Here is a 14,858-nt window from a genome sequence, read left to right on the forward strand (position 1 = left end):
AGAAGAACCATATGTTTGCAAGCGTTTTCCCTTCTATGTGAAATCATATATTAGCTCTAAATATGCTGTGAAAAACTAAGAATGTATATTATGATTCTCAGCAGCCACCAGAAATGCAAAGCTAAAAAATGAATATGTAAATTAAGTGGAATCTTAAAAAAAGTCAAAACAAACATACACCCTGTAAAAAATGTAAGCCTAATGAAGGATATAAGTGGTAGAGTGCCATTCTGTCCCTCTCTAAAATATCAAATAATAATCTGGGACAGCTTGTTTTCTTCCAGATATTTTTGTATGCACCTATGCATATAGAGATAAAGAATTTTTCAACACATATTGACCGGGAGTTTGCTTTTTCATATGAATCGATAATATATCACAGTCAAATTCCAATGTCAGGCATACAAATCTACCTCATTCTGTTTAATGGCTTTATAACATATCATGGGCTAAATGCAGTATAAATTGCTTATCTATTCTTTTATTGATAGATAATGTAGGTTGTCTTGAAAATTTCACCATTGTATTAGTTTCCATTGTTGCTATAACAAATTATAACAAATTCAGTGGCTAAAACAACATAAATGTATTCTCCTATAGTTGTGGAGGTTAGAAGTGTGAAATCAGTTTCACTGACTTAAGGTCAAGTTCTCAGCAGGGCTGATTCTGCCTTGGCTGTAGGGCGAGGGGTGGGGAATTTGTTTCCTGGTCTTGTTTTCATCTTCTAGTGGCCCCCTATTTTCCTTGGTCTGTGGCCTTTTCAAGCATCTTTAAAATATATCATTTCAGTCTCTGCTTCCATCATTACATAGCCTTCTCTTCTAACTCCTTTTGTGTTCTTCTTACAAGGACTGTTAAGATTACACGAGATAACCCTGTATAATAATCCAGAATAATCTCTCTCCCGCTCAAAATCCTTCAACGGATCCTCAAAGTCCCATTTGTTATATGTACAATGTTTACAGGTTTATCATTCAGCCTACCATAACCATTAACTTACAAGTAATGCTTTAGTGAACATCCGTGAGCAGATATCCTTACCCAGTTGTGTGATTATTCCTTGTGGTAGAATCCTAGAAGTAGAAATGCAAAGTCATAGTGATGTGCCTTTTACCTTTTGATAGATTCTAATAATATCCACTAAGCTTTGTACCGTTTGTCATTCCCTTCAGCCCTTTCATAAAAAAATTGGTATCTGCCTTCTTACATTTTGTGTTTGACTGAGATTCTCTTGGAAAGTCTTAGCTTCTCAGCATTTCCTTTTTGCACCTATGTAGTACTTGAGTTCTTCTAATTTTTTCTAGTCCACGGAACCCATCTGACAATATAGCTTAGAGATCTGTCTACCTGAATTCACTTAGGAGCTCCACCACTTGAACAGTATTAGCTAGGAAAGATTTTGTAACTTTTCTGGACTGTTTCTTGATCTGCAAAATTATTTATAGTGTCTTCCTAATAGAATATCTATGAAACTTAAATTGGCTACTGTATAAAAAGTTTCTATCATAGTCTCTAACATCTTTGTGACCCCATGGACTATAGCCCACCAGGCTCCTCTGTCCATGGAATTCTCCAGGCAAGAATACTGCAGGGGGTAGCTATTGTCTTCTCCCGGGGATTTCTGACCAGTGATCCAACCCTGGTCTCCTGCACTGCAGGCTGATTCTTTACCATCTGAGACACCAGGGAAGCCCATTAATAGACATTAATCAGTATTATTTTTTTATTCTTTGCTTTATGTCTCAGAAATTCCTTTTTATTTCTGCTCTACTAGTTATATTTCTCCTACTTTTCCAGCATTGCTCTAAACGTACTCTGATTTTTTCTTTTCAGTTAATTTGGATTTTGAATTGGAAGGAGGAGATAAATGACTCTGACAGATCCCAGGGTGCAATATAAATTCCTTCTCAGCAGGAAATTTGCCCTGTTTTTCTATGCCCTCACAAACATGCCATGTGTCTTTGCTCCAAGTGGGTACTCGATAAATATTGTTTGTTAGTTGATGGGTGGTTCCAAAAGTAACATAAACAGTTGCTTTGAAATATTTAGAATCCTGAGACATTTTCAGAATAGTTGCTGCACATCCCAGTGTCACCTTCTTACCAAGTCTTCCAGGGGAGATGTTCCTGGGTAAACAGGAATGGGTTTGCCGTTACAGGAGTCAGTGACATTTAGGGATATCGCCGTGCTCTTCAGCCGGGACGAGTGGTTGCACCTGGATGCTGCCCAGAGAACCTTGTACCGGGAGGTGATGCTGGAGAACTACAGCACCCTGGTCTCGCTGGGTAAGGAGGCTTGCCTGTCATGGAGAGTCTGCTGTGGGAGGACTTTAGAGCTCCCTTGGAGGTTCAGAGTCTGCAGGTTTCTGTCCTCTGCCCTGGGAAAGGACAAATCTCTGTAGAATTAAAAGTGTACCTGTTTGTTTTGATGCCCTTCATGCTGCTCTTTGTCCTCTGCCTTCCTCCCACCCCACGTCCTTAATAGTTCCTTCCTACTCCAATGATTGGACCCCCGTTTAGATTCTGAAAAATGCAGAGGACTCCCATCGTCATGGCATTCATAGACAGGGCCCCGTATTGTTTCTGAACCAAGACCCACCTCCTGCTCCATCCCTGTGAAGGCCTCAGTCCTCTCAAGAGTGCTTTTGCTGCCTACTTTGCCTCTCTATCTAGACTTGTATTATCTTTCCTGTAGGTTCTGGTTTGAGTTTGGGGCTTGCTTTTCATGCTATTTGTTCAAACTCCATTTCCTTCCTGATGAGCAGGGATTCCATTTTCAATGCCAAAATTGATCTGCCAGTTGCAACAAGGAGAAGATCCCTGTATGGTGGAAAGAGAAGTCCCTCAAGATACCTGCCTTGGTGAGTAAGTGACTGGGGGATTGGGCACAAGTGTCTTTATACATAAGCAGGTTGTGAGGAGTGTTTGAAAACTCTCCTAGAAATTCTGAGCCCTGTTGAAATGCTCAGGACCACCTGACAAGGCTCCTTGGCTGTAATGGTTTTCTTTCATCAAGAAGGTCCTTGCCTTGACATTTTCCTTCTCATACCACTCCCTGCATTCTCTTTCCCTCCCCACCACCTTTTGTTGTGCAGCCTCACTCACTTCCTTCTATCACCTCTTGCTCTTCATGTTAATTTTCCATCTGCATTTACACATGTTCATGTCTGACAGATTTTTTTTTTAACACTTTACACCTTCTGCCATATTTTGAATTTTTTTAAATGATTTTTTCATTTCGTTTTTACCATCCACATATTTCAAAGTATTATTAACATTCCTTTGTCTCTGATTTCTTATTTTCTTGGTGACTAGATTGTCATGTCCCAGTATCATATATTCAATCAGCTGTTGTTAACATTACCCCTGTAGCCTTTCCAGTCCAGGGGTCAGCAAGCATGTTGTTCCTGGTGGGCTGTGGTGCATGGAGTCACAAGGAGTCGAATGTGACTGATCACACAGCACCACCACCACCAGGCATTAAGGATCATGGTTTGAATTCAGACATTCCGAATTTTGTCTTACCCTTACCACTGCTTACATGAGCTATAGGAAAGTTACCTACCTTCTCTGAGCCTCTTTTTTCTCACTCATTTTCCATGCCATGAGCACAGTGATCTTTTTGAAACTCATGTATTTATCCTGTACCTTAAGAGACTTCATTGTTTCTCCATTATCCATGGAGTAAAGAAAGATTCCTTAATATGACATTAAACCTACATCTTAGCCTGTCTTCATATTCCTTTATGGTCTCCTCAGTGGCCACTTCCTCTTCAGCTCAGTGTTCTGGCTACATCTGCATACTCACTATCATTTGTGTGTTATTCCTTCAGCTTGAATCACCTTTTCTACCTTGTCCACTGGGAAACTATTTATCTTTCAAGATCCATTTGTCCACCTAATATGCCACTCTTATCTGTAGATTTTTCTTATCTTTCCTACTTGCCTCAGTTGTTTGCTTGCTCAGTCATGTCCGACTCTTTGAGACACTATGGACTGGCCTGCAAGGCTCCCCTGTCCATGGAATTTTCCAGGCAAGAATACTAGAGTGGGTTGCCATTTCATACTCCAGGGCATCTTCACAACCCAGGGACTGAACCCGTGTCCCTTGCGTCTCCTACATCGACAGGCAGAGTTGTTACCACTGCACCACCCGGGAAGCCCTCCTACTTCCCAGGCAGCATTAATTTTTCCATCATTCATGTTCATACAGCACTTTCTACATAGTTGGAGTGCATTGATTATTGTATCTATCAAATGAATTGTAATTATGTTTGTTAATTATTTTCATAATAAGATTGTGCATATTTAAGGGAGAGGCCAGATCTTTGAATTCTGTTCCTCAAGCATCTGATATATTAGATTTAGTAATATTTAAAAAAATTTTTTTTAATTCTGTTTTAATTGAATTAATTACCTCTCTGATTAACTCAGTGCTGATGAGGCTCAAGTTACTCAATTCAGCCAGACCACTGCAGCTACATTATTTTTCAGATTCCATTCTGTCCTTCCTCTGATCCAAGCTGCCCATTTTACCAAATATAAACATTTTTGCCTTGTTTTTATCTGTCTAAGAATTTATAACACCTTCTGTTAGTAAATTCTTCTAGTTATTTAGTAACTGTATATTTGGCCTTACTGTGCTTAACCAAAATTTTAACTAATTCCAACTCAAATTCCCTTCTTTAGTCAATAAGCCCCCCCACATAGGTTTACTTTCTCCACAAATGACTTTAACAGGCCTTCTTTTTGACTCACAGGGTCCTCCTTTCCTTTTCTGTTGAAATCCAACCCACCTCTATTGTGTATCTTCCATTCTTTACCAATATTATTGATATTGGTATCCTCATTTTCTGAACCTCAAATCTGAATATGCAGTTGAGTCTTCTCAGATCATGGAGAAATGAACTATTACTGTTTGGCCATTTATTTTTTTCCTATTATCATTGCTAATTATTCAGTATTTGTTCAATAAATGACTGAGTCTCAGGAATCCAGTAAGAGAGGACAGGTCTCTTTTCATTTTCAAGGTTACCTGCCCTTCATAATAATTTTTCCAACTTGGCCACCCTGCTCATTCATTCTTTATTTTTTATCTAAGACATTCTAATTGTGTACTTATCTTGTACACAATAAAGAATTAACAAATCATCATAAGACATAGCTACTGCTCTCCTTGAACAAATAACTTTGAATTATTTCCACAAACTTTATATATGTAAGTTAAGTGATTGAATGTTTGGAAAATATGTTTTGAAATTTGCAGAAAGAGGTGGATTATTTAGGCTTAAGTAATTGAGTTTTTGTAAATAAATAAGATTAGAGTAGTAGGGTACATTTCTAGATAGACAGGGAAGATCATATTGTAAGAAAGAATAAAAAGAGAGAAGGTACCTGGTTGATCCTTGAAAATCTGAACTGCTAGGTTTCCGATGGATACCATTAAGAAAGATCTATATTCTTATGCAGATTTATAGCCTATATTTCATATTCTTATTTAATTTCATTAAATATTTTTATTACTAAAACCAGATAAACTTTATTAACATAGATAATCTATATTTTATTTAATTTGTATAGTTTATTTAAGCACACACAGTCACCTAATTAGTGATATAACTTTAATCTATTTTCAATCATGGATTGATAAAAGTAAGCCAGGTTTTAACTCAGAGTTTCTTAGAATCAGCTCAAGCTAAATCTTTTCACTTTAGAATCAGATCTGAGCTTGGGGCTTGGGCATACTTCAGAACGTCACATCTCTTGTAGACTTTTGTTAGTCTCAAAAGATCCCTGCCTTTACTTCTCTCAGATGGCAATATCTTCGTTGTCACTGTTAATTTGTCTACTATATTCTCCCACACTACTCCTGTTTACTTCTCCTTCCATTCTATCCTGTTTTTCTCTAGATTCAAGTCCATATTTGAAATTATATGGTATCAAACTCTCTTCTAGCAGAGGAGCCACTATTCTGATTTATTCCAGGTTTCAAGATATGGCCTGAAATAGAAGCATTGCCTTGCAAACAGGACATTTCTTCAGGAGAAACATCTCAAGGAATAATAATGAAAAACTCCATTAAGTTGGACATCAAGTGTGGAGAAGCTTTGGAATTTGAGGGCAGGACACAAGAGCAACAGAAAAAAACCCTCAGGCAAATGGTGGCCTCACAGAAGCAAACCATCAGTAGAACTGGAGACCAGACAAGTCTTGAATTAGGGAAAGGTTTATTTATAAATACAGTTCTTATTAGACAACAAAATGTTCCTACAGAAAGAGTACCCAGTATATATTATACTTTTGGGAGAGATTTTAAACAGAATTTTGATCTAATGAGATGTTTCCAGATTTACCCAGGAGAAAAACCTCATATTTACAATGAATGTGAAAAAAGCTTCAGTCAGAGTCTTCATCTTATTGAACGCCAGAGAATTCATACTGGTGAGAAACCTTACAAATGTAGTGAGTGTGGGAAAACCTTCAGCCACAGATCATCACTTCTTGCCCATCAGAGAATTCATACTGGAGAGAAACCTTACAAATGTAATCAATGTGAGAAAGCATTTAGTAGCAGTTCAACCCTTATCAAACATTTGAGAGTGCATACTGGAGAGAAACCCTATCAGTGTAAGGACTGTGGTAAAGCTTTTAGCCAGTGTTCAACCCTCACTGTACATCAGAGAATTCACACTGGAGAAAAACTCTATAAATGTGGAGAATGTGAGAAGGCCTTCAATTGTAAAGCAAAGCTTCATAGACACCAACAAATCCATACAGGTGAGAAACCCTATAAATGTAGTGAATGTGGGAAAAGTTACAGCCAGTTTACATCCCTGGCTGAACATCAGAGGCTTCACACTGGAGAACAACTGTGTAAATGCTTGGAATGTGGGAGAAATTTCACTCGCATCTCAACCTTTATTGAACATCAGCGGATTCATACTGGACAAAAACCATATCAGTGTAATGAATGTGGGAAAGCCTTCAACCAGTATTCATCCTTTAATGACCATCGGAAAATTCATACTGGAGAAAAACTTTACACGTGTGGAGAATGTGGGAAAGCCTTTGGTTGCAAATCTAACCTTTATAGGCATCAGAGAATCCATACTGGAGAGAAACCATATCAGTGTAATCAGTGTGGAAAAGCTTTCAGCCAGTATTCATTCCTAACTGAACATGAGAGAATCCATACTGGAGAGAAACTCTATAAATGTATGGAATGTGGGAAAGCCTACAGTTACAGATCAAACCTTTGTAGACACAAAAAAGTTCACAATAAAGAAAAACTCTACAAATGGAAAGAATATGGGGTCAGAGATTTCTTAGAGGAGATAAGCCTATAAGGTTTAATTCATCTCTGAAATAATTTAAGGGTTCTCATTGGAGAATAATCAGGAGAATAATAAATAGGGCACAGACTTCTAATAGATCAAGTCTTTTTTTTACTTCTCTTAGAGAAAATATGCAAGTTATCACTAAGTAATGGTAAAATTGACCAACGAATATTAAGAGCACTGCCTTGTCAAATTTTATAAGAACCAGTAAATTTAAGGTTTCTAAAAACAAAAATTTTAAATTCACAGAAAATTGTAAAAGACCTAACTTAAAAAAAATGAAAACAATGGAATATAAGTTTTATTTCTTTCATTAGACTTTGTTGCCTTTCTAACAGTAAGCTTCAATATGAATTTTCTTTTAAAGGCAGTCACTGAGTTATTAATAATGTGAGTAAGTGTGGGGCCATATTTTCTAAAATGGCAGATAGATATAGGACATGCTGTCTTTCATAAAGAGAAGCTAAAGATAAGAAGAAATTCTTTAAGTTTAGATTTTCACATGGACATAATTAAGCTCACTTTTCATGAACTGCCTCACCAGCAATTTATATTTATAAATATACATGTATGTATATGTGTGTTAGTTGCTCAGTCATATCTGACTCTTTGCAACCCTGTGGACTGTAGCTCACCAGGCTCTTCTGTCCATGGAATTCTCCAGGCAAGAATACTGGAGTGGGTAGCCATTCCCTTCACCAGAGGATCTTCCTGGTCCAGGCTGGGTCTCTTGCTTTGCAAGCAGATTCTTTACTGTAGCCTGAGACACCCATGATAGAGATAAATTTGTGTATGTATTCATGTGTATATGTGCACACAGAAAGAGTTTTGGTCTATATTTTTTCAAAATTCTTTGATGATTAAAAAATGTGGTTTTATTACTTTAGAATTTAGTTTTGAAAATTAAAATTTTCCCCAATGGTGTCTCTTCCTTCTCTTTCCTTACATTATTTCTTAATTTGATATGATTCTACATTAGTGAACAGAGTCTTAGAGAAGTCGGTGTAAACTGAAGCAAGTGGAGAGACTGTCATGCAAATACTGTCTTGTGTGTTGCAAAAGGGATATATTTCCAGACTCTGATTATATACCTGGTAGCTTATTAAAACCAGGGGAGATTTTAATTTAGTTAGTTATAGCTTTTCATTTTAATTAATGAAGAAATTGAGCTTTTTGAGTACAATTAAGACTAGAAGCTAGATCTTCAGCTCTGGTTTTCTGTAATAATTATAGGTTAATTTACAACTTCAGGCCCCAAGAGTCCAAGTCCCAAAGCTGTTTGTTTTGTAAACTGGTTAGGCACAATTGCAGTAATTTAATCAGTTTTATTTTTATGTTTGGTAAGTTCCCTCAATTTTAACCTTAATAATTGACTTAGTCATGTTTTCCTTTTTTCTTATGAGTCCCTAGTTATACCTTCTTTTGTAGTAACTGTACTTAAATCCTAAAAGCTAGCTATAGTCCAGATAGTGAAACTACATTTGAGGGGTTCACATATAAAATTGCCTTTTTGTTTATTTTTGTTACACATCTTTTAGGACTTCTTTTATGTAAAGTGATATATGAGTATCTTATTATTAAACATTCTAGTTATTGGTATAAGTTGGTTATCCAAAAACATTCCATGTTTTGCAGAAAAATGTCATTTTCCCCTGGGCCTACTTCCTTCAGTTATATTTACTTTCACAGTGGATATCATTCAATAGAACTGTTCTATTAATATGAAAATTAGCTAGAACCCCCTGAGACATCTAAACTTTAAACTCAAGCATTCAGCATTTGACTTGTCTTAGCTCATTAAAAAGTATTTTCTTGGGGATTCTCTGCTGGTCAAGTTTTTTAGAATGTGGTGCTTTCACTGCTGGGGCCCAGGTTCCTTCCCTGGTCAGGGAACTACGATCCTTCAAGCTGGGTGTCATGGTCAAAGAAAGTGAAGTGAGGTGGGGGGTGTTTCTTACATATTCAAGTATATTTATAAGGAAAATGGGGCTTCCCAGGTGGCACTGGTGGTAAAGAACCTGCCTGCCAGTGCAGGAGACATAAGAGATGTTCCCTGGGTTCGATCCCTGGGTTGGGAAGATTCCCTGGAGAAGGGTATGGCAACCCACTCCAGTGTTCTTGCCTGGAGAATCTGATGGACAAAGGAGCCTGGTGGGTTCCAGTCCATAGGGTCGCAAAGAGTTGGACATGACGGAAGCAACTTAGCACATAAGGAAAATGAAGCTTTTAAACCTCAGTTTTTCACATCATACAGAGCCATTTGCAAGATATTCTAGATAAAAACCCATTTGATTACCCAATAGCAGTATCCACACATTATGCAGATTTTGGTCTCTAAATGCTATTCCTCACTAAAAGGAAGTAGGGCTCCTTGGAGAAATGGCTGATTCCGTATGTTTGGAACAGGGAAAATGTAAGATATGTTTGGAACAGGGAAAATATAAGATATGCCTCGAATACTTTTTTTGTGAAACAAAAAAAGAACTCAAAGACTAAAGGGATAATGTCAGAAGGATGTGAGGGCCAATTTAAAGGAGCTCCCACTAGTCAAATTTAGGACAATTTGAACATCAAAAAGAATAATCACAGTAATTGGATATAACATGCTAAATAAAATGATCCTATAATGAAGAAATAGAGGAAAATAGAAAAGCTCTTTATATACTTATTTGGAGAATGTCCTCTCTTCATTGTACATGGTGTGATAGATTTAGAAAAATCACCATTTTACAACCCTTAATGTAATTAGGCACATTCAATGGATGGAAAAACCCTATTACATGAAAAAAAAATTAAACATTATTTACACGGTGTCAAGATCACAGATACCAATTACAGAGGAAAGATATGCCTTTATAATGGAGAAATCTGGCTGTTAAACTGAGTGTCTCTACCAGTGGAACAAGCTGACATGTGACTCCTGATGAGATGCAGTATAAAGTAAACATGATCATCCTGTGATGTATTCTTGGGGAAAAAATGAAACTCTAATTAAATCTCTTATCTAGACTTTTCTTCCTGTTTACCAGAAATACAAAAAATAGAATTACATAGTGAATTACATAGTGAAGAATTGGACAAGTCTAGAGTTTGAGTTATTGTACAAGATAGCTTGTCTGGACTTTTCAAGAAACCAATATAATAAAACAGGAGTGGAGTCATCTAGATTAAGAAACTTGAGATATAACCAAATGCAAGGTGTGATTCTTATTTGGCATCTGATTCAGAAAATCAAAACAACTGTAAGACATTAAGGGGGATGTGGGGAAATACGAGGATAGAATGGGTTTTAGGTAATGTGGTATGTTTAATTTTCCTAGAGGTATGATGTTGATGATGTTGTTGAAGTGTGAAGGACAGTACCCTTCTTCTTAGGAGATGCATGCCAAAGTTTTCAAATTTAAAGAGTCATGATGTTTGTAGCATATTTTAAAATAAATATGTAAAAAATTAGTCAGCTGTTGTTGAATCTTTGTGGGAGATATAGTATGTTCACTGGTCATTCTGTAAACTTCTGTAAAAATTTTTAATAAAAAATTGAAGCAAAAATTTGATTGGAAAAGTGATGCATATGAAACTTCCAGTCAGTATTCTTCCTTTATACTCAAATTTCTGGTTTGAGAGTTTATCCTCTATGGATGTGATCATTGGAGATAACTTAACCATCATTTGTTCTGGTTCCTCTTATAGAATAAGCACACAACACCTTATATCTCCTACTAAATATGACTAAAAATCCTAAAGAATGCATGGAATAGCAGCCTTAGGGTCCTGAAAAGTAATGATGGTAGCAGCCAGATTTGGGAAGGAAACAAGATTTTGAAATAAGACCAGTCTGTTACTCTCAGGCGTGTCTGTGGTGAGGACACTGGTGGTTGAGCAGACACCTAAACCTCTCAGAGAGGACAACATTTATTTCTGGTCAGAGAACTGTTGGAAGAATCCTCATTGCTTTTCATCTCTCACTTTTTGCTGCTTGGACCTGGAGGTAGGTATATCCATTATGTGTGTAGCAGAGAGGAGAACCTAAAGCCTTTGTATTTTAATCAAAAGACCAGAAGAGGAGTGGGCCCTGGAAGCTGGAAATTGTCAGGCTGGTGACAGAAAAGGAAACTCAGGAAAGTAATTTCATAAGGTTGTGTATATAACCCCAGACTCATCCCTAATCTCAATCCAGAATCTCATAATGTAGAATTGCACAAAGTGTAAAAATCAGGAAAGTCTCAACAGTTCATAAGGAAAAAAGACAACAGGCACTGCCCCAAGATGACACAAATTTTGGAATTATAAAAGCATTATAACAGTGTTTCAAAAAAAATGTGACCATTCTTGAATGGAAACTTAAAAGTTCTCAGCAGGAAAATAGGTAATACATTAGAAGGAACCAAATGGAAATTTTAAAACTAAAAAATACAGTCATAAAATATACCAAAACAAAAACCACTGGACATACTTAGCATCAGCATAGAGATGACAGCGAAAAGAGTCCATAACGGAAGACAGACTGACACAGATCCAAACTGAACTAGAAAGGGGAAAAAGACATGTCGTATCAATTGATGCAGAGAAAATTTTGACAGTATTTGTGATAAAAACTAAGAAAATCAGAAATAAAAGAGAAATTAGCCTAATAAAGGGCATCTACCAAAATCCCACAACTAACATCCTGCTTAATGGTGATCAGCTGAATGATGTTAAGGTTGGGGACAAGTCATGATGTCCACTCTGAACACTCCTAACCAATCCTTGCTAATGCAATCAGCCTAAAAAAAAGAAAATACAGTTTATAAAGGAAGAAATTAAATGGCCTCTGTTTAAAGATGACATGATTGTCCTCTTAGAAAAACCCAAGGAATCAACAAAAAAAAAGCTCTTAGAACTGAGTTTAACAAGGTCAGAAGATATTAGATTAACATGCAAAAGTTTCTGCATTTGTGTACTAGCAGTGAACAATAAGGATTCCCTGGTGGCTCACTGGTAAAGAATCTGCTTGACGATACAGAAGACAGATTTGATCCCTGGGTCGAGAAGATCCCCTGGAGAAGGAAATGGCTACCCACTCCAGTAGTGTTAAATGGGAAATCCTGTGGACAGAGGAGCCTTGCAAGTGAGAGTCCATTGGGTCACAAAAGAGTCACACATGACTAAACAACAACAAAAGAACAATTAGAAAATAAATTTAAGCAATATACACCATTTGCTGTACTCTGGAAAGTAAAAAGGAAGTGGAAAGTAAAGAAATACATAGCTACAAATATGCAAATGTGTAGGATCTCTATACTGCAAAAAAAGCCCACCAGGCTCCTAGCCATTCCCTTCTCCAGGGCATCTTCCTGACCCAGGGATCAAACCCAGGTCTCCTGCGTTGCAGGCAGATTCTTTACCCTCTGAGCCATCAGAGAAGCACCGTACTGCAAATTACAAAATGTTAATGAATGACATAAAAAAGATGAATTAAGGAGACATAGTTTACAAGTGAGAAGACAATATAGCTAGTATGGCGATTCTCATCAATTCTACAGATTTAACACAATTCCAGTAAAAATTTCATTAGGATATTTTTTCTGTAGCTAGAAAAGCTGATTCTAAAATTTAGGTGGAAAAGCAAAGGAAGTAGGGTAGCCAAAACAATTTTGAAAAAGCAGAATAAAGTTAAAGGACTCAAAATACTCAACTTTAAGCTACAGTAATAAGTGAAGGAATAGATATGTAGATTAATGGGACAGAAAGTGAGTTCAGAAATAGACTGGTTAAACAGATGGTGGTACATCCATATATTCGAATCAGTTCAGTTCAGTTGCTCAGTCGTGTCTGACTCTTTACAACATCATGGACTGCAGCACACCAGGCCTCCCTGTCCATCACCAATTCCCAGAGCTTCCTCAAACTCATGACCATGAAGATGGTGATGCCATCCAACCGTCTCATCCTCTGTCATCCCCTTCTCCTCCTGCCTTCTATCTTTCCCAGCATCAGGGTCTTTTTCAGTGAGTTAGCTCTTTCCATCAGGTGGCCAAAGTATTGGAGCTTCAGCTTTAGCATCAGTCCTTCCAATGGATATTCAGGACTGATATTCAGGACTGTTGTGCTTTGATCTTCTTGCCATCCAAGGGACTCTCAATAGTCTCCAACACCACAGTTCAAAAGCATCAATTCTTCAGCACTCAGCTTTCATTATAGTCCAACTCTCACATTCATACATCACTACTGGAAAAACCATAGCTTTGACTAGACAAACCTTTGTCGGCAAAGGAATTTCTCTGCTTTTTAATATGCTATCTAGGTTTGTCATAGCTTTTCTTCCAAGGAGCAAGCATCTTAATTTCATGGCTACAGTCACCATCTGCAGTGATTTCGGAGCCCAAGAAAATAAAGTCTGTCACTGTTTCCATTGATTCCCCATCTATTTGCCATGAAGTGATGGGACCGGATGCCATGATCTTAGTTTTTTGAATGTGGAGTTTTAAGCCAGTTTTTCATTGTCCTCTCTCACTTTCATCACGAGGCTGTTTAGTTCCTCTTCACTTTCTGCCATAAGGATGGTGTCATCTGTGTATCTGAGGTTATTGATATTTCTCCCGGCATTTGTGATTCCGGCTTGTGCTTCATCCAGCCTGGCATTTCGCATGATGTACTCTGCATATAAGTTAAATAAGCAGGGTGACAATATACAGCCTTGACGTACTCCTTTCCCAATTTGGAACCAGTCCATTGTTCCATGTCCGGTTCTAACTGTTGCTTCTTGACTTGCCTACAGGTTTCTCAGGAGACAGGTACGGTGCTCTGGTATTCCCATCTATTTAAGAATTTTCCACAGTTTGTTGTGATCCAAACAATCAAAGGCTTTGGCATAGTCAATAACGTAGGAGTAGATGTTTATCCAGAACTCTTTTGCTTTTTCTATGATCCATCAGACATTGGCAATTTGGTCTCTGGTTCCTCTGCCTTTTCTAAATCCAACTTGAACATCTGGAAGTTCTCGGTTGAAGCCTGAGAACTGTTGAAGCCTGTCTTGGAGAATTTTGAGCATTACTTTGCTAGCATGTGAGATGAGTGTGATTGTGCAGTAGTTTGAACATTCTTTGGCATTGCCTTTCTTTGGGATTGGAATGAAAACTGCCCTTTTCCAGTCCTGTGGCCATTGCTGCATTTTCCAAATTTTCTGTCATACTGAGTGCAGCACTTTCACAGCATCATCTTTTAGGATTTGAAATAGCTCAACTGGGATTCCATCACCTCCACTAGCTTTGTTCATAATGATGCTTCCTAAGGCCCCCTTGTCCTTGTACTCCAGGATGTCTGTCTCTAGGTGAGTGATCACACCATTGTGGTTATCTGGGTCATGACGGTCTTTTTTGTACAGTTCTTCTGTGTATTCTTCCCACCTCTTAATATCTTCTGCTTCTGTTAGGTTCATCCATTTCTGTCTTTTGTTGTGCTCATCTTTGCATGATATGTTCCCTTGGTCTCTGTTTTCTTGAAGAGATCTCTAGTCTTTCCCATTCTATTGTTTTCCTCTATT

General features: G+C 37.6%; 1 protein-coding gene across 2 annotated transcripts; it reads left to right on the plus strand.

The window, feature by feature from the left end:
* The first annotated feature begins 2,046 nt into the window (after nucleotides 1–2,046).
* Nucleotides 2,047–9,178, plus strand: ZNF354C (zinc finger protein 354C). 2 transcript variants are annotated; one of them, XM_027548726.1, is made up of 3 exons: nucleotides 2,047–2,285; nucleotides 2,765–2,860; nucleotides 5,985–9,178. In XM_027548726.1, exons 1-3 carry the CDS (start codon nucleotides 2,141–2,143, stop codon nucleotides 7,343–7,345), a joined length of 1,602 nt encoding a protein of 533 aa, XP_027404527.1. In that variant the 5' UTR covers nucleotides 2,047–2,140; the 3' UTR covers nucleotides 7,346–9,178. The 2 variants fall into 2 exon arrangements, with proteins under 2 accessions (XP_027404527.1, XP_027404528.1); XM_027548727.1 differs by having other exon boundaries at nucleotides 2,203–2,285; nucleotides 2,695–2,860.
* The last annotated feature ends 5,680 nt before the right edge of the window (nucleotides 9,179–14,858 follow it).

The sequence above is a fragment of the Bos indicus x Bos taurus genome, chromosome 7 (assembly GCF_003369695.1).
Source record: "Bos indicus x Bos taurus breed Angus x Brahman F1 hybrid chromosome 7, Bos_hybrid_MaternalHap_v2.0, whole genome shotgun sequence".
In the NCBI taxonomy this organism is placed as follows: domain Eukaryota; kingdom Metazoa; phylum Chordata; class Mammalia; order Artiodactyla; family Bovidae; genus Bos; species Bos indicus x Bos taurus.

What these genes read in the sequence shown, in the direction of transcription:
- ZNF354C (XM_027548726.1), top strand. Translation starts at nt 2,141, where the DNA reads ATGGGTTTGCCGTTACAGGAGTCAGTGACATTTAGGGATATCGCCGTG. An exon ending in CAGCACCCTGGTCTCGCTGG is followed by an intron (nt 2,286 to 2,764) that starts GTAAGGAGGCTT and finishes CCTGATGAGCAG; the next exon opens with GGATTCCATTTTCAATGCCA. An exon ending in CCCTCAAGATACCTGCCTTG is followed by an intron (nt 2,861 to 5,984) that starts GTGAGTAAGTGA and finishes GATTTATTCCAG; the next exon opens with GTTTCAAGATATGGCCTGAA.